Source organism: Bombus vancouverensis, chromosome 14, assembly GCF_051014615.1.
Source record: "Bombus vancouverensis nearcticus chromosome 14, iyBomVanc1_principal, whole genome shotgun sequence".
In the NCBI taxonomy this organism is placed as follows: domain Eukaryota; kingdom Metazoa; phylum Arthropoda; class Insecta; order Hymenoptera; family Apidae; genus Bombus; species Bombus vancouverensis.
The window spans coordinates 1,670,808-1,697,648 of NC_134924.1; the positions used below are offsets into that span (position 1 = coordinate 1,670,808).

The window sequence follows — 26,841 nt, forward strand, 5'->3', positions numbered from 1 at the left end:
CAGGGCAAACGATACTTGTATCGCGAGTACGTCGAATGTCGAGCAGTCTTCTTCTTTCATTCCTTCTACCTTTAACCTTCGACAACGGCATGCAAAACGGAGTCGGGGAGTTGTTCCACGCCGGAAGAGGCACGTACATACAATGGCGGACAAGGTAAGGCGTGTAGCGAGCTCGTTCTCTCAATTCAACGAAGGTCAAGGGTTTCCTTCGGGGTTAAAAACGAGAATCCACGTTCGCCCTCTGCGAATTCTTTGACCGCGAAGAAAGCGTGCTCTCCATTCGTCCCGCTGGAATCCATGTTTTCCAGCTGGCATGCGGATCTTATCTGAGGCGTTCCGATGGCACGAAAATATCCAGCGTAGCCTTCGAAAACTCTCTTTTTAAGTCGCCCCTCCTGTTCCTCTAATTCCATCGAACCTTATCTTTCGTGTATTTTCTCTTTCCCTTGTTTCGTGTTATCTGGATGGGTGTTAGTAGGCTTATTTTCGCCAATCTTGATGGAGATCGGAAGCTTTTCGATGGTTAGAGACCCCTCAGTTTATAATGATTTTTGACAAATACCTCTCGTGCTGAGGGGAATTTTAACTTACCAAGGCTTAACGTTGTGCCAATGTAATACTTGCAAGTTTTTCTCCAGTCAATTTATAGCTTTAAATTTTGCTCTTTTGTTTTTAACAAAGTGATTATGAACGGAAATTCCAAAGACTTGCTTATTTTAACAATTTTATGAAATTCGAGGCAAATTTTTAACTTGCTTTTCTCATAATAATATTACGTTTACGCAACTTCTCCGCTCAGCTCTTAAAGAATCAGCTAATTTCTGCTCTTTACAAAAATATTTCTCACGTGTTGTCCTCTCGTAACTGATAAAAATTAATTCTCCACACCTCGATATAACTTTTAAAAAATCTTTCAAAATCATTGCTATCCATCGCTCGAATGTTCAAATTCGTGGCTAATTTTTCCCGCTGTTTCCATCATCTTCACGAAGAAGCAACGCGGTGGAGTCGCGCTAGTGGTCGAAATTTCGTCTCGTGGGCGGAGGAAACGGTGGTCAAAACATCTTCCACGGCGTCGTAAATGAAACGAGGAATGGTCTTATGCTGTTTCGACCGCGGAAGAGAGCAAAGCAAGCATACGAGAGTTTGAGCAACGTTTGTGAGAGGACCTCTGTGAAGGGATCTGCCCTCGCACACGCGCTTTAAATAATACTCCCATTAGCATAAGCGAGAAATGAGCCAATGAGATGCTAATTGCCGCTCTCGCGTTTCGAGAATAATTATTACCACGAGGATACTTAACTCGCTCGGACGTTAGCCACCGGTTGACGACGTTCTCCATGTTGCTTCTTCGGAGGGGGAACCGATTCGTGTGGAGCCACTTTTTATATGCGCCAATACTTGCACGATTTTGGATTTGTTTCGTTTCCGTCCGGATTGAAACGTGGAACAACTACGATTTGGAGGTTTCTGGATTTTTAGAAGCAGAAAATAAGAAATATGCTGAGAATGATTTATTATTATTACGTTTTTACGTTATTACGTCTCACAAAGAAAAACACAACGCCAATGACGTACACATATCTTTTTACGGCAATAAAGATAGTGCCATTTATTTATAGCGCTATCATCTATCTATATTTTTTTAATAGTATTACTCAGTAGCATTATTTTCCGTAGATTTCTTATGGCAATTTATGATATTCATTAGTTGTTGATTCTTTCATTGACATGAAAAATTATGAGAAATCCGGTTACGGGAAGTTAATGGCTGTTCTACCCTCTAATCCAAATATAATTCCAAATAGACCGGAGACATTAAAATGATCCAGTCGAGCTTGGTAGCTTCTCGCCTGTGTTTTGACTTATCGAATACAATCGACGATACATTGCACCATAGTTTGAGAAGAATCTTAAATATTGGATTCCTATCGCTTTGGAACGACTACAGAATTTTAAACAATTTTCCTGCATCATTGAGACATCGCTACAAGAATATAAAATTCTGGTATAAACGAAGCTTCTCTTTAATTTACTTTTCTTAAATTATCTTAAATACTTGTCTTAAATTTCAGCGTATTGTAGTTCGCGTTACTATATCATTGAATTCATCGTCAAAAACGAATTCACCTCGAAAGGGGTAAAAAACAAGAGCGAAATTATTGGAGGAGCTGTATAAAATTCGTAATTGACGTTCGTTAAAAAGTGAAAGTCAAAGAACGAGTAATCCACGAACGAAGTCATTGGAACCTGAAAGTATATTGGCCGAGGATCGTCTTGTAATGAGAGGGCGACCTCGAATGGGTTAAAGTCGTTCGTTTCCGCGTGGAATTGGTGTCCTTCTAGTCCGCTCCAGACAGTTATCGACAACGAACTCGAAGAGGAAGAAGCTATAAATTCTCGGCGAGTCGTTATTTTCTTCCCATAGGAGGCATCAGAAATTGTACAGCGGTCGCAGGGCTGTTTTTACCGACGCGTTGCAAAATGGAGAAGTATCGTGGTATCTATAGGTCGGCCAACGTCTATCACGGACAAGGTACACAAAGAAGCTAATTACGTGGCGGGAAAAACGCGTATCGTTTGAATGGATGTTAGACGAAAAAATGAGACGAAGTGCAGCGTCAATGATTAATGGATAAATCGAGAGGATGCACGAGTGTAATAACACGTAGACAGAGGAAAACAAGAAGATTGACTAATCCTCACGACGCATATTTACTATGATAGTACAAAGAAAATATCGCGTGTTAATGAGAATCGAGGATCTAAGTTATATAAATATAAACATCTATTTTCTTCGTTGTATCTCATCTGTCATATCAGAAATTACATTTTCCGTTTCTTTCTTCATGATTTTCATATCCGACACTAAATTTCTTCGCAAGTTTTGGACCGTTTCCAATTCCACCATCTGTTCTATGAAACATTTCTCATTAGCTGGCTCAGTCTTTGTAATTGATATATCGAAAAACTGAAGTTTCGTTTTTTCATCGAGATAAACCATTTAATAAAATAACAGAAAGTGGAATTATTGCGTGAAATTGCAGAGATTGAGGAAACGAAAGTCGATTAACGAGGTGATCTCAAGCATGTAATAATCTGTGATGTTCGATTAATAAGAGGATGCGAAAGGTTCGTCCGAGTACTTACACGTGGTGGAATCGATGTGTGAAAAGTGGGCGCGTAATGGCGCGAAAAAGAAGGCGGCAGATTTTCAATTGGAATGCATTTAATATGTCTGGAATTATTCCTTGACACGTTGAACGAGAACCGATGATTTCCAGCAGGGATATTTTATTCGTGCGCGCCCTGGTATACCGTCTATCAATTTGTTACACACCAATTTGTGCCGATCAAATATTTATTAATTGACCCTCGTTCGCCAAACCACTGTTAATATTACACGCGAAATACGAGATTTTTTCTCACGAGATATTTTCTTACCTGCACGTTGCCAAGATTCAATTCGATGCTGTATTTCTGGACGTTTACTTAGGAACGTTTGGCCTTACAAAATAAGAGAACATTGTGAAGTACGCAGAGAGAAAAAGGTCTCTTGAAAAAACGAGAGTATCGAAGTTAGTGACTAGACGAAGTTTCTTCAAACGTATTACCCATTCCTATGTTAATCAGTGGAAATTGTTGGTAATAGATTCGAATAACTTACACGTCCGTAAGAATTCTTTCTTGCTTCGGAAACACGTACGAGGAATGATCAGTTCGACGTTGATTATTTATAAACTGTCTCGGAACCTGTCTGCAGTCTGAGCTCAATCTCTCGATATTTTCTTTATTACTTTTTTCACAAAGTTGTAAATAAAATTAATCCTACATTTACAACTTTGACAATATTTCTTACATTTTTACGTTTCTAGAACTGCACCAAATCGTGCTCTATAAATCCTTCTCAAAGGAGAGGATCAAAAAAGGGAGGGTAAAACGATTAATTTGTTTATTTACCTCCCATTATCTACTTCTTGGGGTGTCGGAAGAAAGGAACACGGAAGAGAAGAAAGTTCAGGCGAGGAAACATTAGAAGCCTCTTTTTCATCGGCTAGTAAAACTATACCCTCTCGTTTTGTTGCGTATCTGCTCCATTTCCATGAATAAACTGCGCGCGCTGGACACATCGGCGACGACGCGACGCTACGGTCGCAGGCGGTTGCAACCTTGCGTCGAAGCGAGCCCAATAAAAGCGACAAAACGCGCTCCTGCTCTCTGAGAGCCGGTACAAGAAGAGAAGCGGCATGGTAACGGTACCCGGGAAGCCAAGGATACCCGAAGCTGTGCCGCAAGGATCAGGAGAACGAAATCTTTGCGTCTTTTTTTCATCGGTCTCTCGATCGCAAAGCGCGCGTGTCTCCTTCAAAACGGAATCATCGCGAGTTTCTTCGCTTTTCATTCTCTCGATATCATTCACTTTGCACTTCATCCAACATTTAATGAATTTTATTGTAATTTGCGAATCGTGGATCAGGAGAAATTATATAATAGGAAAATCGTTGCATCGGTCGCTCGATCATCATGCGTGACACGTTTGTCGCATTCATTGTGCAGTCATCGCGAAGTTTCTCGTTCGTTACTCTCTCACCATCCGCTTTTCTTATTATTCAAAGATCTATTTCTATAAATTTCTGTGAATATAAATATCAAATGTAAATGATTCTAAACGTAAACCTTTATAAAATGTCCCCAAATTTCATTAATCGAAGCTAACACTAAAAGTTGGGTGAATCGCCTAAACTCTAACACACGTGTGTCGTGTTCGCCGTGGAATCGCCGCAAATTTCTTCATTCTTCACTCCCTCGTTCCATCACACTTTTCACACTACCCAAAAATCAAGGAAAAAATTTCATCATAAATTTCCCATAAATTTCACCAATGGAAATTAGGAAATGTTTCTTGCTTTTTATGTTATCGTATTTCTTCTCATGCTAGGTAAAGGGTTGATCGTTTCGAACGAACGATGATTTACATGGTCGATCGCGTGCCCGGATGCTCCTCAGATCTAATGAGCGACGCTGGTAACGAGCTACGTGACAGAACGGTAGTTACGCGGATCTCGAAGGTACGCGATGCGCAGCTTGTTATTCGAACCAGGTTCTGCGCGAATAATTGCCCGTCTTGGAGACAACGATGTTGGCCCTGGTTGCGTGTTTGATTATATGTATGATTGGAAAATCGAAATCGTTGGGTGGCTAACTCGTAGCACGTACACGGAATTTTCGTGTCTAAAGGCGATTTTATCCTGAACGATGTAGAGGGTTGTTTATTGACTTTCTTATATATCCATGTGACAAACATAATTGAGTAATTGAATGACTCGTTTCTTGCTTTACCAGTATCATTTTCTCAGATATCTATATTTACTCACTTTCTTTTTGTAGAAAATTCCAAGAACTAGCTGGAAATCTTAACAAATGACTGAATACTTGAATAAATCATCTTACTTTATTTATTGACGTCATTTACTTAGAAAATTTTTCTCGTTTTTGTACACAGAAGTATCAAGCATGTACCGGCGAAATGTTTTCGTTACTGAAATAGAAATATATGAAATAGAAATTTTATTCAAAGTAAACGATAAATTGCTTTCTAGGGTTTACACTCCAAATGTCAGTTAATTATCGCGATGATTTTTAGATTAAGCTTCGAATCTGCTGTAAATACTGTGAGTAAAGAACGAATGATTTCTGCGAAAGACTGCACGTTGTTTCGAAGAGTTTCACGTCGATTTCGAGCAACTTTCGGAGCAGCTGGCTACGCCGAAACTCTTTACGCCCACGCCACTGTCGTTCTGCCAGCGATGCACCGCTTCGCTCGTGCGTCGTCTGGTTTCTTTTGGAGGCCGGTTCGCGAATTAGAAATAAAAAGCTGTCCGCGAGCTCGTAGGAGGTGTGCCTCGTGGAGATTCTGTTGGACGAGTCGGGAGTTAAAGAAGCGTTCTCCAAGGGGTGGGGAGCAGAGAAGCATGTGTAAAGTATAACGTAACAGAGGAACTGGCGAACGCGCTGCCACGCTGGTGGTCCATTATACCGGTCTTCCTGGCGACGAGGACAGGGCACTTTCTCGCAACTTTGTGTGACGCAAGATGTGTCCCCGTCTAAATTATCGAAATATTTGCTCTCCGATGGCTGGCAATTTTTGCCTGCAAGCTTTGCACCATGTATCCGACGGCGTGACTTTTCATCTGTCCCGTTATATTTTATTTATGCACATCGTTGGATACAAATCGGTGTAACGTATATATAACGAATAGTGGAAAGCAGTCTAAAATGTACACGGTCATTTGTAGGTTTACGAATATGGCATGATAGTGGACGGAAGTTACTTTATAAAGCTGCAAGATTTATTGGTTCATTCGTTCGCTCATTAATGGAGTGGCGCGCTAAACATGCAAACGCGAGAGGGAAAATAAAGTCGTAGAAAATTACAAACTCCCGATGGTATCGCGGAAACGCGGGTATTATTATGGAGAAGAGAAGCGTCGAGAAGCAACGGACAATTGAGACAACAGAGCGAACTGGCAAGATAAAGCGTAATAGCAGCTATTAGAGGACTTCCTATAAAACAATCTGATAGGTGGCTTAAAAAAAAAAAAAAGAAAAAGAGGAAGAAAAAATACGAATAGAGAAACTACGAAGCAAACAGTACAGATGACAGAAGCACTTTGCAAAGCCGTTTTAGCCATGCTTGCACTTATCACGAGTAACTTCAAACATGCTTTACATGTTATTAAACGAAACTGTGTGTTTTAATGATTTTTAAACGGTTAAGTAGCAATGAAACGGGAATGGCAACGATATCGAGGGAAATATCTGAATACAAAATTATTTCGCGCGGTTATATCGATTAAACTGCGGTTGATCGTGCACGAGACGGTTCGATAATGACCGATAAGCGGGAGCTGGCTGATTCTCCGTGTTTCTGCGTGAGTTGTTTACCTTGGCGCAGGTGACGTTGAAAAATAGGTTCACGAGGTACGATCGACGCCTGTTGCGAATCGCTGTGAAAAATGCGCCAGGAATTCCACGGCCTCGATCGCATGCAAATGGATGCGCTGACGCGTTTTTCTTTCGAGAACGACGCCAGGCACCGCTGCTCGTCGGGAGAGCTATACGTTCTCCGCAAATTTTATAAAGAATCTTGCGTAACCTCATTTCCCTATGCAGAATTGTGCAAATGAGAAATTAATATGTTAGAGTTATAGAATTCTGATCTACATAAAATTGTACGATTCTACTCTATCATGATGTTGCTTAATTCTATTATTCTATATTTCAATGAATATAATTATTATACAATGTAATAATGTAGCGTTTCAGAGTAATAAGAACTAATAATACATTGAAATTTTATATGTTCGCACTCGATATCGAATCAGATTCTTCTTTTTCAAAGGAATTTCTTTTCAGGGTACAGGATTTTTCACAAAATTTGACCCTGTTGAGGTCAAGTGACGAGACCTTGTTAGAACGTTAATAGCCTCGAAAATGTTTCGTAAAACGCAGGTGGCGGTGGCACGGGAAGCCACGCGTGCTCGTTACACGTATTCTCGGTCGGTTATCGTAAATCAAACGCCGATTAACGTAATTGCCGGCTCGGATCGACGCTCGTTCCTCCCGCCCGTATCTCTATGGTCTAATCTGTACGAATGTAAAATTGAAAATTTGCGGAATCGACGAAAAAACGGCGCCTAACGATGTTGTTTCCTGTTCGGCCGCCGAATAAATTTCTATGCCGGCCCTCTCGATTCTCTGTTTTTGTTCGTTTCGCCAAATATGGCGATACGTCGCGAAAGCAAGTGTCGTTCTGCTATCGTTTAAAGCGGGAAGAAACGACAAACAGATGCTATATAAAACACGCTAAGTTAATAATCACCGGGAGTTTCGACGATGTTCTAATAGCGTTACGTTTAAAAGATTTATCGTGGAAATGTTAACAATCGGGCTTTGAAAAGATATAAATTACTGATCTACTGGTAGGAAGATTTATATGCAGGGATATTTATCATTTCTATGAGCTATTCGTCTAACGTCAGTTAAATATTCAGCATTCGTATTCACGACGATTAAACGATCGCTTATTTCATTAGAATGAGAAATCCCGTAAATGATGTTCGTGATGCAATGATCTTAATACAATACACGACGGTACATATCGCGTTACATATTGTACCATGAAAGGTCGTTGGATATTATCTATATGTTTCCTCTTTTTAAACGTATCAATCAAGAACAATTATAATTCAAAAATTAGTAACAATTGAAACATATGTGATGAAAAAAACGTAACTAACTGGTAACATTGTTGGCAATATGTTCGTCTTGATTCTGCTATGATTCTCGAGTCCTTGTAATAATTAACAACCGTTTCTTTAATCGTAATCGTTTTAAGCCCTTCCATTAAACTTAAGAAATTGTCTTTAGAGGTATCTCACGTGGATACTTTTCACGACACACAGACCTGTTTCTAAAATCAACATCTATAAATGTCTGAGAAATTCGTTTGAAAACAACGACCAACGATTCCATTCCATCAAAAATTATTATTCGCCTGGAAAAGCGGCAAACCGAGTAAGTTTGAACAGGGAACTGAATGCGTGCAACCCTTGGCACAGTGTTGGCGGGTATAACGAAGAATACATATTAAGATGACAGTGCGTCCTGGCACGGGCCATCAAAACGGCGGACTACCGTCTTAATAGCCGGAGATTTATAGTCCCGACGAGTCGACGGGAACGTCACAGCCGAAGCAGTAAGAGAGGCAGGCCCAGCCTCGTCGTAACCTAATCCAGTCCATAGTCTCGAGCGCAGAAAGAACGACCGCGAGGTGTAGGTATATATAGGGACACGGCCAGGAAGAAACACGAGGAGATCCGTGGAGGACGGGGAAAGGTCTCTCTTGCCACCGCGAGAGAGCTGCAGCCAAAAGAGAAGAGAGCAGAAGAGACGGGGGAAAGAGGAAAAAAATGAAGGAAAGGGAAGAAAGAAGTTATCGCCTAGCCTGGGTGGTCCGCGAGGGAAGAAAGAAAGAGAAAAGGCCAAAGGACGATTCTTTGGGAAAAGGGAAGCGACCTATTCAAAAATACTAACCTCGAACGTCGAACTTTCGGATAATTGGAAGATTTTTGTTTCTGGAACGTATCTAGGATCGAATTCCTTCGCAAGCAATTCCCCAAATTTTATTTCCATCGAATCGAGGACGAATGAATCGACACATTGTCGACAGACTGGTTCAGAATGGAATCGACAGGGTGTATTTTCATCGCGGTATGTTTATCGATGGTAAGTATCACGCTGCTTAGCAATATTTAAATATTGTCACGTCGAGTATGTTGGCCGGTCGAACGTGCCGGAGGGTCATATATAAACCGTCCTTTGCTTGCACAACGTTCTTGACTACCGTGTACCGCAGCTTCCTCGACAGTTTCCTCCTGTATACACAGCCAGGGAAACGAAGTCCATCGTTTTAGTCGAAAGTGCCTCGTCGGCCTCGAGGCGATCGTTTCCTCCATCGCTCCTGTTTCACGCCTCCTCTTACGTTTCTCTGAAAGATTTCCTCAAACCCCGAAAACACAGTCCTTCAAATTCCTTCTTAATTAAGTGTCAACGCTTCCGAAAGGAAATATGGAATAGAAAAACACTTTAAACGAAAATCGTCGAATATCGATAGATATTACATGATTCTTTCTATTTCGAAGATCTTCCTATTCCAATTTCCAGGTTCTTTCTGCGAAGCGTTAAATGTCAATAAATATCGACAAATATTAAACATATCTATAGATATTCGACGAATATCCATTAAAAAGTTTTCTAATATTTGTAAATATACATTCACTGACGGATGAATGTCATAATCTTTTGCAAAATAGGGCATTCCAACTCTCGTGTTGTCGTAAACTCTCTTTTTCATTGATACCTTGCGGTATTCGTCGCGCAACGGAATAAACTCCTCACAATGAGGAAACATTCTCAAAAACAGAAACTATAAACAGAAAGGTAGAAGGAAGAAATGAGAAAATCGCGCAGGCAGAGAAGTAAACGTAGTAGACGAGGACAACGAGAAAGCGGTTGGAGCAAATGGTCAATGAATAAGTCACACGCGATCGTGACAGTGGCCGGGATCGGTGGTTGGAAATTAATTACCAGGAAATAAGGGTGCGGCAGGGGGCGACGTTGGCGGTGGCAGGGCGTCGCGCGGTATTTTCGACGTCGGGCACACGAGGCACGACCGATAATGAAGCGGTCGCGAATCGGCCAAGTGTTGAGTCGAATCAAGGTTTACATGTCGGAAGAAGACGAACGTATACGCGATAGAGACGAATAGAAGGAGAGAGGAGAAGCAGAACGAAGTGAAGAGAAGGAGGCTCGGCTCGTAAATCACTGGACATCGATAAGAGTCGTCGCGGCGTTCGCGCGATGTCCCTCGTTAATAATTGATACAATTAACGACCATTCATTAGAGACGCCGCTCGTGCACGTATATAGATAGACGAAAGACGAAAGCAAAGGATTCGACAGCGAGGTGCGCCGTCACGTGATTCGCTTTGTTGTTAGCGCGTCTCGTGGTTGCGCTTCGAGATAACTGACTATCGGTTCTTCCTTATATTGAATGCTTAACAATGTTATCGGAATTGTTTGGTCTATGGATATTCTTGGACAGAATCGTTGTCGTCTATTTTTCTACGATAAACCGCACGATAGTGTGTCAAGTTGCTGTATATGTTCTCCCCCTACGTTTCGTAAGGTACATCATCTTGTAAACTTTACAAGAATGGTATATTAAAATTATCCTTTTTTAGCTAATATTATTACAATATATTATATTATTATATTATGGGTAATATAATCTTAGGTATGTTAAAATATTAATTCTTTATTAGATAATTATCAGATCGCGAATGTTTATGCAAATTTACAGTTATGAATACAACGGAAGAAACAAATCGTTCGTAGAAATATGTATCTATTGGTCTATTTGGTAAGATATGAAAAGTTTGTTAGAAGATAGTATTTTATTATTTGAAATTACACCGTCGTACCTGTTAAGATCTAGTCGGTTGCGCTACGCTACGAAAAATAATTTGTCTACTCGCTCGAACAAGAATAACATTGTGTAATCGCTTGTAATAGTTTTTAGATAAAGGTAGTATAACCGTATGGATCATTTAATTACTGATAGTAATACTCATTATCTTCTGATGAGATTGATATTCGTATTATGGATTTAGCGCACACGTTATAGGACGGTATGTGAAATCTGTTCGTTTATACATGTAGTCGTTTTAAATTAACGGCGGTGGTTTTTCTATCAGTTTCAAAGAATCTTTTTTTTATCAGTCCTGTAACTCAGAAATTAAGCAGCTCCCAGATAAAGAACTTTTATAATAACTAAGTAGTTTCGTCTGGTTTAAAAAGCTAATACACAAATTAAACAAAATTAATCTTATCACGATATAATATTTTACGATCGTTGTACTAATAATATAAAACAAATCTACTGTAACTCGTTCTGTCTATAACTTTCCAGTTAAATTACATGTTATCATCTTTATCTTGGGATTCTTTAATTATGGTCAATACCATCTAATGACAAAACCCGCAGTCACTTAGTTGCCAACCCAATAGTAAATTACAGGTTAGATTAAGAAGGTACTTGCAAACTGATACAAACACTCTCGACATTAATGCATGCAGTTTGCATAGTATTCTAATCAGTAATTAGACACTTTCAATTTGTACTCCTTGTTAATAGATATTGATCAAAATGCTCGAATACTTATAAACTATAGTAGTATTATAAGTTATAGTAATAGTCATCGATATTGACGGTTTTCTTTCTCAATACATCACGATCGATTGATACGTTGAAAAGAATCAGACGAATAGGGATCGAGGAACTCTTCATCGATTCGCTGACGTAGAATCGCGGCGCAATTCAATTAGCAATGGCCGGTGATTCGTTTATCGGTTACAATTATTAAATCATCGAGGCTCGTTCCGGTGGTCGCGCGGCGACGACGCGACAGGAGGAGGCCGCGCGGCGAGCGTAATTTATTTCGCTTCTTTCGCCTCGCGCGCCGCTTATCCATATTTCTATTTAGTATCACAACGGACCGCGCCGCGTCAACCGCGAGATTTACGACGTCGTAGATCCTCTCGACCAGTTGGAAATTCCGTTGAATATCGGCCGTTGAAGCACAGAGCCTGACCTTCCCTTTTCCACCTTTCGTCGTCGTACAAAGTCCTTGGCTCTTCTTCCGCTTCCGTCAGTCAACTCCTTACATGTTGTTAGAATTCATTGGTTTTTTTTTCTATTAACAAGCAGAATTACTAGCTTCTAATTTTCTATTAGAAATTTCCTAAATTTTGTGATTTGAAGGAAATATAGGTTCGATATACTTTGACGGGAGTTTTATTGCTTTACTGATTTTATAATTGTTTTATAGACTTATTATAAAGTTATCTTTGGACGATATGTTATAGATTTGTTTTTAGGGATTGCAACGATTTTTTGCAAAGAATATGAACGAAGATTTGTTTCTTGCTTTGCGTCGCGTATTTGTTTATGTAGGTACCATCCATTTTGATCTTTTTGGTTGCAAGTTCCATAGTTTAATTGTCGATAGTTCTAGTGTTAATGTTGCAATAGTGAAATGCGTAATATAGAAACATTCAATGTCTTAAGTCATATTAGTGGTATATATAATTCCATTATAGTTATAATACTAAATCCGCAAAAATATATCAACCTTCATTTCAGTTCCATTTCGTGAGATTTGGAATGATTAAGTAGAAACTGCAATTAACATTTTGTATCATCGATGTTACAACAATGTATTGCGAGTACTTATACTTCTGAATGATATCCTAACACGTACCATTAATTAGCTACTTCAACTCGATAACGAGCTATCTCATCGTTTCTCACAGCTACTCCATGAATCGACTTTATTCATATGCAACGCAACTTTATAAATTCTTTTGGTGTCTCTTTCTTTTATAATTGGCGTTGGTGTCGTCCGTCTGGCTCGTTTCTGACTTTTTCTCTTCCTAAACGAGGATCAATTAATACGAGGACGACTTGGCGAGCGACTTGGTATGATCGAAACTGAGCAGGCAGACGAGAAATCGCGCGGTTTATAGGTGTCGAGGATGACGGGGTTCATTGGCGCAGATTAATGGGCGTCGTTGTCGCGTTAGCTAATTTGCGGCTTGGTCTCAAGATGGCTTTTAATTAGATTGCTACATAGTGCCAGTAATTCGAAGCTTTCTTGTCTGGCTGTTTTCCTTTTCTTATTTCCTTATAATCAGAAATAATCAATTATTACGTTCTTGATATATTACGTGAAATATTATGCATATTTTATGTGGAACGAAAAGTTTGGATGTATTAGTTTGGAGAAGTAGAATTCTAACAAATGTAGTATTACAGCCAATCCTCAATTATTTCAAGCGGCGTGTCTAATTCTGAAGTCTCGCGATCCGTCTCGTTCTCTTTAATTCGGGCAAATTAGTTGGCATTGAAGGAGTACACTGGCCGCCAAAAGTTGCCGAACACGACGCAATCGACGCGGAAACGAGCTCTCCGCTTACCAAAAACATATTCCTATCTATTTTCACGTATTAAATCAATCGGCAGTGTATGGTAATTATCAAAGGTAAAATCTTCGTCAGACGCAGAAACGTGTCTTATAAATCATCAGCAGATACGACTTACATCAAAGGAAGCATGAAAATTCTCAGAACATTGAATACCACGTTTATTCTCCTACATTTTATACAACTGTACTTATATCATATTACAGAGTTGTATATTCTAACTATAAAAATAATTCAAATGGAATTTAAATGTTCGATGCACTAGATCAAAAGTGTATAGATCTATTGGCTACTGAATAGTCTCCGTCTTTCAATTGTCAGAGATCTCATACACAATAGGACTAATACTGCTACTGAAATTCCACGAGTTATTAGTATCAATACAACGTCTTGCATAACGATAACAAGTTTAGTAATAAAGCGAATGAAACTCCAGAAATAAATTTTACGAGCTACAAGTCAGCAGATAATCCTATTTCGCCCAAATTTTTAAAGTTCTAATAGTGAAACGTGAAACACACAATATACACATAACTTTTCACTTCACCAATACATACTATTTAAGTAAATTACTATGCAAGAGGATTCAGAAAATGTGAACAACGAAAAATTAGTACCTTTCAAAAGCAATCGAAATGAAAACGAGTGACGACTGCATCAACCCATTATAGTACACTCGCGAATAAAATTTCTTCGAAAACCTGACATTCATTTGTCATGTATATCTCGCATCGCAGATTTTCCACAACATGATCGCGTCATAAATTTCCCACCAATGTTTAAAACATATAAAAAATGCAACACATACATTACGTTTCTTCGCGAAGGCTTCGTTAAAGCGGAATGAAGCCGGACAAGGATGTAAAAAACAGTGGAAATCAGCGTGCATGAATCGCTGGGCCCCGACACGGCGCTCATTTACGCGCGTACGCGTTTCGTATCTTGGGCATCCATCAAATACGCTTGCGTATACACGGCAGCGTGCGCGTCGAACGCCGCCGGAAAACGTGCAAGAGCGAAGAGGATCGACAGGCGTTTCGAGCAGGCAGCGAGCGTAGGGCGGAGGCCGCATCATCGGGCGTCGCTTCCGACTGCGTCGTCCCTGTCTGCTTATAAATAACACCATCTCCTCGTTTCTTCGCGCATTTCGCAGTTTTTCTCGTCCTCCTCTTCCGATTCTCCTCGAGGCCCTCTTCATCCTTACAGCATGCTGCTGCAAGGCTAATTAATATCACGTGATGAGCGATCGTGGCAAAACCTCGCCGCCGAGATCGCGAAGGAAGAATGCACATCGAGAATGGCATAACGGGACGGAGGCGGTTAACACTCGTGAATTACGATGACTCGATCATTTGCGATCTATGCTTCTTACGTATTGCGTGTCCGTTGTCTTGCTCGGTTGCATCTTTGTGATTTTGTTCTTTGAAGTAGAAATGGAGAAATGATAAATCGACGAAATGGAAATAGAGAAACGAGAAATTCTAATTATGTTATATTATGCAATTGTATAATATAATGTAACTGTAATTGATACATAAAATAATATAATTGTAGTTAATTACAATTGGTATTAAAAAGGATGGATTCACTTGTTTTTATTGCTGTTCGTTTACTCGAAGCTTATGGGAGATTTGAATTATGGAATTGATAGAAAGTATGAAAATTTCACTATGTAATGAGAAGTATAGAATCCTAAACACAAGAAGAAATAATATAAGTTAGGTATATTTTGCAGAGTAAAAGTTAAGTTATTATAAACGCTTTTTCTCGAAATATTAGAATATACTGCATAGAATATTAATCGTTTCAAGATCGAATGTCTCTTAAGTTGTGGCTAGAAATTTATTGTTATTAATTGCTGGCGATAGAAACATATTTTTCTTTTTTTTATCTTCTCGCGAGGATGACACAGTACACTAAAACTGTTTTATCAAACACAAACTCAATTATCAACTAATTAATTATTGACAATTTAAAACGTAATATTGTTTATACTCAACGTGTCAAACGTGAAATTGTTAGAAAACGTATTCTCTTATTCCATTTAGAGCTCAAATCATAAACGATCGAATCACAGTGAGCCAAAAGTGATATGTAGTCTATAAGAGCATAGAGATGATATTGTGCTTTCAGAGGAAGTTCAAGAAAACTTCGATGCATCTGGCATTCGTTTCGATAATTCTCGAATTCATGCACGGAATCATCGTACATATATACGCTACACATATTTGCGATGGCGTTCGATCGAGGCGAGAGAAACGCGCGAGAACATCGAGCTGGCCGGAGCAGATAACGTGCGGCGAGGAACGAGGCAGCGGGTGCTGCTTTCGCTGGTCGAGAAGCAACAAAACCGCAGCTCGGATATAGAGGACACATTGTGCGCGCGCGGACAGAGAGCGGAGGAACGCGTCGCAGCGAATCGACTGCTCGCCTCGCACCATCTCGTCAACTCGAGCACTCGCAGCCCCTGCGAGTGTTGCGCGTCCGTTCGTTACCACCGCGATACCATCTTCTCTTTTTCTCTTGAAGCGCATTCTGCTTGCTGCGGCGTGCCTGCGCGTCTTTTTTCACCTCGCCTTCTTCGACGCCCTTCGCTTGTTCCTCGTCGACGAACGTCCAGTCGTTGCAAACCGTTTGAGATTCGATTCTCGATCACAGATTTTCCTTCCTCTCGCGATTTTCTTCTTCATTCAACTAGTGGTGGGAAATTAAGGAATTACGTTGATTTAAAATTTCTGTTGCGTGTCGGTAATAATGCGAGGTTGATAGAAGGGATGAGATATGCGATGTGAGTTTACTGGGCAGGATATGAAGTGCGCTAGTTTAATAGAGAAAGTAGAGATATACGGAGCTGAAATATTGCGACTTTCTTGATTGTATTAATCAGATATGTGGCTAGAAATTATCGTGTTTATTGAAATCCATAATGTTTGTTGCATAGTAGGACGAAATTTGTACCTACGAAATAATTATTCTTTCTGTTTGTCTCCTGTTTAAGCTGCTTAGAAGCGATAACCTGCAATTAATTGCATAAGTTAAAAAGTGGAAGAATGATGGTTTTTAATCATTTTCTCCAATTCAATTTTTAATCATTATTTCGTCAAAAAAGTAATAACTCATACGCTTGTAAAAAAGAGACAGCGTGAATTTTACCTCATACCTATGAATACACGATAGATTTTAGCGCATGCTAAACGTTTGACAGATGCTACGAAAATTATTAAACCTTCATAGATAAAATACATCAAAAAAGATTTTAAACGATAAAAAAACTCCTCATCGTTTATTATCATGTACAATCTGCTTGCATCTTGATAAGCAAAAGCTTAGGGCGCGACAAAATCCAGTCGCGACGATATTCTAATAACGGTTTACTACGTTCGAACATGCATCAATTAACCCTTCATTTCCAATTACGTGGCTCGGTAATTGCGAATAACGAGCGCCTCGATGATCATCGGTTTTCCCTCGCTTGGTTTACTCTGCTTCGACGGGGAAGAAAACAAGAGATAGTAAACGCGAACAAGACACTAAGATCATGCATTTAATTATGTCGATCCGATCTGCTGTGATTCTCGCTTTAACGCGCCGTTTTAGCGAACTGGACCTCGATTTTATAACCCAATGCGCTGGTTCGGTGTGATATTTACGGGACTCGTAACCGTGGCCACTTTTCACTTCGTTATCCGACTGTCGGCATCCAATCGGAGGTTCTTTATTATTCGACGAATCGGTGTTATCGCATCGAGAGACGCGTTGACGACGTCCTTTCATTGTGGCCTCTTCTTCTTTATTATCTCGCAGAAAGCTCCGATACGAGGCTCTCGTCACGGAAGTTAGTAAAGTGTGCTACCTCCATTATAAAAATTCCTTCGTGTACCGCGCCAAATTTTTGTCTTACTTTCGCTCGGGAATCTCATGGGGAAAGCTTTCATTTCTAAAACGCTTAAACAAATTTCCATTAGCATTTATTCTCGTTATATAAAGATAGAACTTGTATTAGGGTGGTTATCTGCCTTCAAGCTCCTCGAGGATATCCACAAATAAATTAGATAACCAGATTAGTAAGAAATAGTAGATTATATAAATAAATGTAAGGTATTATTTTATATCGTATCTACACTTTTCTGTGAAATTTCGAAAAAAATTAATTATTTCATTATATGAGTCAATATTACTAACCGGCTAGAATCCTTTCTATTATATTGAATGAGGCCAACTTCTGCATAAAAGTACGTGTGTACATTGCTCAAAATAATTAGCGGATTATTTAGGCATTCGTTACGTCCGAACATTTTTTTTCTCTTTTACAACTGTTTTAAATACCGTCTTTAACGCAATGTCATACGAATAGCGTATTACTCAAGTCTATAGAGTTTCTTCTTTCCCTCTGTTCATTTAGTTGATACGATAAAATCATCCATGCTAACAATTCTCTAATTATATTGACTAGTATATAATTTCTCCATACTAATTTCTTTTTCTAAACTCTATATCGTTCCCACAAAACAACATCTATTACCAATCTTCTGCTGTAAAATCCGTACTTTCATCGGAAGATTCGTATCAAAACGAGCTCTCTCCGATACAATAATTTCTCCAAACCGCCTTCCTTACGGCACCTCTTTCAAAAACCTTCACCTACGATTGCAAAGACTCTCCTCGAGGTTGACCACCTTCACTCCATTAAAAGCTAATTGCGGATTGTCGGTATCGCGAGGACTCGCATCGGGAGGCACACGTGCGTCCTGTGGATCTCGTTGATCGGTGGCGGTACCGAAAGGGCCGGTAGGAAGAAGGTGGAGACGACGAAGGTGCGTCGAGAAGGATGGCGAAGAAGAAAGAGGTAAGGTAGCTCTCGAAGCAGTCACTATCTGAGGGAGCACTCATCGCGGCCGCTTCGTTATCGGCCGCGCGGAATCATAATGGGCCATAATTGCATAAATATAATGTTAATTAACAATTAAGATTGCCGCTTTGCCTAATTGAATCGCCGCTCCTGCTAGCTGAGCGGAGAAGAGGGAGGACACCCCGTTTCCTCGTTCGATCGGTCGCCAAGTAGTCGGTAAAAGAGGGACAGGAGGGGACGTGGATCCGGAGAGGGCTTCGAGGTGGCTTTAAACGTAACGCCGTATCGGAAAATTATGCCGATGGTCGTACCTCGAGTATGCACAATGCACACGTTCGATACGAAACGCCCTCGGAGAAGCGTGACCGTGTGTCGCTTTAGAAAAACGCGTATTTATATATACACGGCCGATGCCGATTCGAAGAAATAAAGAAGGAAGAGTGGAAGGTTAGTCGGAGAAGAAACTGCCCGCGATGAGCACAGTCCATTCGCGCGGACCTGATAGCGAAGGCACGACGACGATCGGGCAACGTGAAATCGTGCCGAGAGAAAATTACGAGATATCGTTATTTTTAGCAATTATCCAGAGGAAGAGGGTGGAAAAGGAGAAAAAGGAGAAAAGGGAAGAAGTAAGCTGATCAGTATTAAGGCGTCTAAATATATATATATATTACCTAAGGCGTCTAAATATATATTATATATATATTATATATATATAAATATATATATATATATATATGTTACCTTTTATTGATAAGCTGCGACAAGTTCTAAGAGTTAAACACGTATTTAACTAGTTACGCGTAAATATTTAAATATCGTAAATATTTATTAACGGAGAACATGCTAAATACATATTTTGGCACATTTAATACAAACAAGACGTGACGAACGAAACAGATGGAGGACAAAGGCAAAAAGATAAGACAAAGAATAATAATTGATAAACTAGTTATTACAAGTAATAACTGTTGGCGATGACTCACTCGGTTCAAGGCTGTTATAGAATCATGAAAAATATCGATTTCGTCATCGAGCTTGTTGACCGATATACACATTCGGTTAATAGAATTAAATTTATCGAAAGGAATACGGTGTTATTATATAAAAAGAGTAAATAGGAATTAAGAGCTAGATGCGATGCGGATAAAGTAACAGATTTATCGTAAAATAGATAGAAAATAAAAGCAATGGGAAAAATTGAATTCGTACTAAATATCAGCAAGTATCTTAATACTTATATACGTAGGCTGAAGCAAGAAATCGTGTACGAAGATCTTCTAATGGTCTCTCTTCGCTGTGTTTCTTCTTACTTGAGAGGTCTGCACGTCGTTACATACACGATATCGACATACACGGTCGTTGAACCGGTACCATCTATGCCCGATGCGTATCGATCGCTCGATGGAGCACACGGAATTTCGGGGACGCAATTAGCGGCGTGCAGATGCAATAATAATTAATTCCCGTTAATCCTCGCGGAGTGAATCGACCGATAGTCCGCGGAGCTTTCCATGTACGAGGGAAATAAATGGAATCGCTCGCGATACGCCAGTCTCGAAATCTTTGATTGTGGATTCTGTGAGATCGTCGAAGCTTCGTATTCCACCTTCCCTTTGGTTCGATCCCCTTTTACTCCTTTGTGTCGATCCGGTGCACAGCCTCTGGCGAACAAATTTTATTCGGTTCCTTTTATTTTCTTGTTTCAGATGGTACAGGCGATCCAGGTCCTCCGGTTTCACCTCCTCGAGCTCGAAAAGGTGAGCACTTTTCAGATTCCACGTTTTCTTACCATTTCCAAGGCTATATAAAATGTTGGAAAGAATTATGATTTTTTGTCTGATGTAGTTATGTTTCTTACAACATTTTATATAGCTTCATAAATTGGTTAAGATCGATTAAAAAATAATATACTTAGTAATATACCCAGTAGTGTAATAATAGATATAATAATATCGTAACGTATGAAATTTCCTACTTTGTGCTATCAAGTTTCTAAATCTTAATTAGTTTTACCTTTTTCATAGATTACTTTATTATCGTTTTATCATTCCCGTATGTTTCTAATCCTTTAATTGTTAGATACATTAACAATAGTTGATGGACATTTCTTGAAACAAAACGGTATTCATTCTCGATAAAGAACCGCATAAAAACACCTTCCACGTCCACGTTTCTTAATTCTCTAAATTTTATATTACTTATCGTTTGAAAGGAAGTATTTTACAACTACTACATGTAGAAGCTCCTCAGGTTTCAGAAAAGAGGAGGATGCCAAAGACAATTCATTTCGAAATTGTGTGAAAGTATATACTTATAAATTTTATAAAAATATGATTTATCATGTTGTCTTCATACTCTACGGCCTACAATATAAGTGTAACGATGACTAGCATAAACCAAAGGGTATAGTTCCATTAACAACTGAACAAGTAGGTAAAACTGTAGAGTAAGCGCGAGGTTGACGCGTTTAGGTGAACTTTCAAGCGTACTAGCGAACGTCAGCGAGCGGCGTGTTCTCTCGTCCGCTCCAATTGTCGGGGATTACCGGGTGTCGCGGTAGATAAGCCGTTCGTAACGCTTGAAAAACAACTGTTACGGGCGGAGCGCAATTTTCCGTAATTGTAGTGAAAGCTCGGCACCACCCGTCCTCGGTCGTCGGTCAGCTATGGTGCACACCTTGGCGGTTTGCTCGGCTCGGGCCGAGTTCCAGCCGTAAGTGGCGTCATTTAGCTGTCCAATGGCCGCTAGACGTACGAACACGGTGCACGCTCCAAGTTGTTTGCATTGGAACGGCCATCTTTCTCCACCGAGATCGTGATTTTTTCCCTTGCCCCTCTCGTAAACCGGAAACCTGTAAATCGGAGTACATGTCTCGTATTAGATCGTATAAAATGGTACGAACTGTGTTATACCGAGAAGCCGAACATAGAGGACATGTATTAGCATATTCATTCTTAATACAAAAGGTAGTTAGTAAAATATAAATATAAATATTAATTACTATGATCGAGTGATTAAATTATTCATCGAGCTTTGCATTAATTAGAACCTCTTTTAGTCATGGTGTTGAAAACGAATGTAGACGAGACAATTTTTATTACGTCAGTTTTAAATCCTGCAATCGTACAAAGGATTATTGGATAATTAAATTAGTTGAAATAGTTTATAAATATTATAGACGCATAAAATATCGACGGTCCATAACGAGTGACATAAACGAAACTCATTCACAAGTCTTCGATAATCCACAACGACATTGCTTTGTAAAGCTAGTACAGGTATTACGATTAAAGATTCTATCGGCAGCAACTTTCGATTTTCCCCGAATTCTAATTAAGACAGGGTCGGAAGATACCGCGGCCGCGATCGGTCCCAGCGGACGTCGAAAAAGTTGCAGGTTGGTTCGTGTCACGGTTCAATCGACGACACGAGAGGAACAGCGGTCGGGATTAATTGAACCGGGCAGCCGGTTAATATTCCGCGTGCGTTCTCGCGTTGTTACTTCGGGACCAGGGTAAATAAATATTGCATTAGAAGGCCGGCATGTTTCGGCCCGTTTTTCCCCCGCTAACGATTGATAACCGTTCGACCGGTAAAGCCGGTGTACGCAACAGAAAAGAGAAAGGGAGAAGGAAAGAGAGTGCAAGTTTTCAGGAGGAGCTGTTTGCGTGGCCGCAGAATACCGGGGCGGGCCCCGTTCGGCCTGGCTACGCCGTTTTTGCGCCGATATTTTATCATACGAAATAGCGGACATCCATCGCATTTCCATCGAAATGGCAGCTGACGTGGCGGCAGCCATTGGCCAAGGGAGACCAGGCCGTCTCGATGCGCCCCTCGTGTATGTTGCTCCCTCTCGACAGGCCCGCCTGGATCGACCGGTCGATCCTGCAATTTTATACCAATTTTCCTCATTTGCCGCGATTACATTATTATAAAGGCCGGGGCTACCTACCGGCGAATCCACGTTGGCCTGGAGTACACGCGGGCCAACCCTTCTTCCTCTCTTTCTTCTTTAAGCATCCTGAGTAGGTACTTTTTCTTATGCACGTCGATTACTCGTGCAAAGAAATTCTGATGGTCGTGCCTGGTCCGTTACATGCAAAATCGTAATCACTATCGTCGTTCGTTTATTTAAGAAGTCTTGGCAAAAAGGATGATAAGAAAGATGCGTTAAGAAGACTGGAAATATAGCCAACTGGACGATAGGCGAGATTAAAACTAAAAGAAATAAATATGTATATACGAATTGTAACATAAACGTTCAGGTTCTGTTGCGTTCTATTCGCTCAAACATAAATAACTTCCGCATCTTTCCACTGTATTAACAAGACGACTAGAAAACTGGACTCTAGAAATTGGAAGAACAGTAACATTTCTCTAGCTTTGTCAATTTTTATACATCGAAAGAATTACACGTACACTCCCACGAAAGATATCAATCGATTCTTCTACTGGAACGTCGAAAGTAGAGATCGGAGTTGCAAGAAATCGGCGTACAGTCATCCTCCAATGGAAGGCCGCTAAGAGATAAGAAACCGTCTCACCAGGATCAAGACGCCAAACCGATATTCGATCCCGATCGTAGCTTTTTCCTCCCACAAGTCCAGGCTCCTACGATTCCAATACGCCAACCGGTGGATTTATTTCAGCGAGATTGTCGGTCGCGATATCGGGGCGGGTCTCGAAAAGCCGCGACAAAACCTGGCCGCAATTTGGCACGGTGTGCGCCGCACTGGCATCGACGGTAATGAAGATTGAAACGTTCTTGGTCCCCGGAGTCCTCCGGGGACGAGCAGAGCCGGGACATGGAGGACGCGGAGCGAGCGAGCAAAGCGGAATGCAGCGAACGCGCGATCAAGAAGATTCCATAAATATCTGGAGCTCCGAGCAGCGAACGACAGACAGAGGACGAGAAAGTGATAGATGAAGAGAGAAACGAGACGAGAGAGGAAGAGGTGTATCGAGAGGGACGAGGATGTTTGACCAATAGGGAGAAGCATGGTAGCCCGCGGTGCTGCGCTTCGTGCATTTAACATTTTCGAGCCAATCGCGTATTAGCATAATTACGTTTTGCAGGGGCCCGGTGCGTGGAAGGAAGGTTTCTTCTTCTTTATTGCTCTTTCTCTCGTTTCGTTCAACTTTCTTGTTCGCTCTATACAACCTCTCTGCCTCCCTCCATCGCGAGTCGACCTCTCTTTCCACATCGATCTTTCCTTGAGTTGCAGCCTAGTTCGTCGTCTTCGTTCAGCTACCATGTTTTCCTCCGTTCGTCTTCGTCGTTCGTTCTTCTCCCTTGGACCTGTATACTCGTGGCACACACCACCGTATATACACGCTATCACCGGTTAGAGAGCGGTAAATTTCTTATGGGGTATTATGGCGCACCGTGCATACCAACCGGGATTCATACCGGCGCAACACGCGGACACAACCCTCTCCTCCAGCTGCCCTACCTTAGAAACTGGTTCTAAGTTATACCTAGTCCTGTAGGGACATCCGCGTGCCTCCTTTCTCCGTTGTTCGGGTTATGTGTTTTCGTGGACATCTCGACGGCCAGGACATCCGGGTTGCTCCGCAGGCTGTTACCCTCTGCCTCCATTTCAGCGCCTTTTCGATCGTGAAGAATAGCGTAGCCGTGGCCCTTAAAAAGGATTCACCTATCTGGATCTCAATTGTTTATTTCGAAATTAATAGAGTCGGTTGTAAAATTAAAATTGGGGCAAAAACTGTGAAAATTGAAAATAACTTTTTAAAAGTGCAGACTATAAGTATTCAATCTTCTTTAACATGGACTGCAAGGTTTTGACTACAAAAAGAGAGGTTAAATAATAATATCTATGATATATCTGTTCCACAAGACGGTCCCTGATATGAGATGCGTCTCCATTAGCGAATGTGTTGGCGAACACTGATCGCGAATTAAACGTTCGAAAACCAGAATGACTCCCCACTCCTTCCGTTCGCCAGGACCAAGATGTCATCTATAGCCGAATGGAACGCATAGTACGAGTCGTTCGTAGGCGTACACCCGGTATATAGGTATCGTGCGTGCCGTAAGGGGTGGTCAGGTTGTGAATCGGGGCACGGTAGAGGAACTGAGACAGACACCCCGAAACCTTCATTACCTTCGGCTTCAAAGGAACCCATTGTGCCGTAAATGGGGTTCGCTCTGCGCTCCTCTTTCCTTCTTTCTTTCTTTTTTTCCTCCTCTTCTTTCTTTCTTTCCCTCCTTTCCTCGCTGTGTTCCTGCGCGTACCCCGGATCCGTTCCATTCTTCGAGCCGTTTGCCTTTCCGAGAGGCCGTCGACAGAAAGGGATGAGGTACAAGGAGAGAGAGTACAAAGAGGGAGAGACACTTGCTCGTTCGTTTCTTCGTTTACGTAAATTCTCGAGTAATTTCGGGGGTCGAATGAAAGGAGGAACGAGGGGGAGGCTGGGGGTACGCGAAGTTCTTGGGGGCGGAGAGGGCACGTCGCGATGGTATAATGTCGCCTCGTGCGGAACCTCCCCTCGCACGATCCAAGGGGAGGAGAAAGGAGGCAGAGAAAGGAAGAAGGGACAACGGGCCGTTTAAGAAGTCTTTGAATCGAGAACTCGTTTCGAATGGAGGGCCCGCTGCTCTCCGTTCGTCGGCGACACGCTTCTTCTCGCTGTCGCTGTCCCTTTTCAGCCGGAACATCGACGGTCACCGCGGACTGGTTGAACTCTCTCAAACGGAAACTCGCGGGGATCTATCTGGGCGTGAACACCCGTAAGCAAGGGAATTTTCTTCTTTCCCTAGATAATCTAACAAATGCAATTTTAGTTCTTAGAAGTATTACTTAGTCGATCGTAATATAATTTTGAAAATATCACGTGGGTTTACGGAATAGCGCGTTTACTCCAAGCTTCTTTCTGTTTATTTGCTGTTTATATGCTTGGACGTAGGTACGTGTTACGATCTTTATTTTTATGTATTTATGTAACGATAACGAGGAAGATGGAATGTTGACGGAAAAATCTCTGACGCGCAATAGGGACGAAATCCGGCGGTTTGGACAACTGGCGAGCCATCGAATCGACACCCCTATCCGCTCGCAACTTGTTAAATCGGCCATAAAATGGGAATAATCTCGAGTTACAGGCGACGTTGTCGCTGTAGCTGGTATCGTGCTCGGTCATCGCGAACCAGCCTCGATTTTTCGTCTCCTTCTGTGGCGTTTCTTCTACACGCGCAGAGGAGAGCCACCTTCCGGTAATGGCGTTGCCTCCGGTGTCGCATGTACCTTACGGAGGAACACGAGAAGCGTTCGCGGGGACGCGATGAAAGCGATACCCCTCGCTGTTTGCAAGTGTATACGCTCTCTCTTTTTATTCCTATTCGTGGCTTTTATTTCGGCCTCGGAGTGGCACGTGAAAGTTTACGCCCGCGGTTCATCGCAGAAATTAAATACCACCGCGCTTCGCCGGATAATTCCATCGATAGGACGAAGAGGAGAAGAGCTTTCACCTTCTTCGATGGAACCAGAAAGTTGACGAGGAGAGAAGGAAATAGCGATCCTTTGAGACACTCGATATTTTCCGTGCCATGTTCTTCTACCACCGCGAACCGTTCGCCGTATCAGAAAATCCGAGAAGCTAGTACCCGCTTGGATGAATTAGATACCAAAGAAGTGCTGCGCTTCCTAGCATATCCTTGGCTTTAGGACAGGGGGATACTGTGTCAACCATGCGGCAGTGCGAGCGGTGAAAGGATATGATATTGTAAGTGGAACGGCAGAAGAATCGTCCGAAGCCTCAAATTTGAATATTTATCATTATGTCATGGTAGTTCTCGAATCTTCTAGTTAAATTTGAACAACATTTTTTTAAGGGGGTTTCTATTTGGTTTTCTTCTTTACGTATATCTTTGTTCACTAGTATCGAAACACTTGCTGGTCTTGTATAAAACACGATATTGGATGCAGTCTATCACAGAAACGATTGAACCTTGTACCTGCGCAAAATATGGTTCCGAAATGTACTATAGCGACACATGGTCATAAGACGATTCGAATCGAGGATGACTCATGTTGTTGTTTTGCCTCGGAGTGTTAACACCGTTTTGATATACGAAATGTAATAATAAACAAACTCCGGACAAGACAATATGGCCGCTACACGCAACCGTCAACCGAAGTCGAATTTAAACTTTCTGGTACTCACCCCACTAATATAAATAAACGAACACGATCAAGTGAGTTAGTATCACAATCAGTGAGTTAGTATCGAGCAATCTTATAGCGATTAATATCGAGCGAACGTACTGATTACCGTGTATAACACTGAGCGAACGACGACTAAATCTGCACTACAAATAATTTTAAATACATTGACTACACTAAGCATTAACCCGTCTCGTCACT

At 41.2% G+C, this 26,841-nt stretch overlaps 1 protein-coding gene across 5 annotated transcripts in view; it reads left to right on the top strand.

The window, feature by feature from the left end:
* Nucleotides 1-26,841, top strand: part of hth (Meis homeobox homothorax) — a 502,786-nt gene that overhangs the window by 37,292 nt on the left and 438,653 nt on the right. For all 5 annotated transcript variants that reach the window (XM_033336883.2, XM_076624521.1, XM_033336882.2 and 2 more), the window contains exon 5: nucleotides 20,164-20,214. In XM_033336883.2, the coding sequence (XP_033192774.1) occupies nucleotides 20,164-20,214 (51 nt within the window). The remainder of the gene's footprint in view (nucleotides 1-20,163; nucleotides 20,215-26,841) is intronic.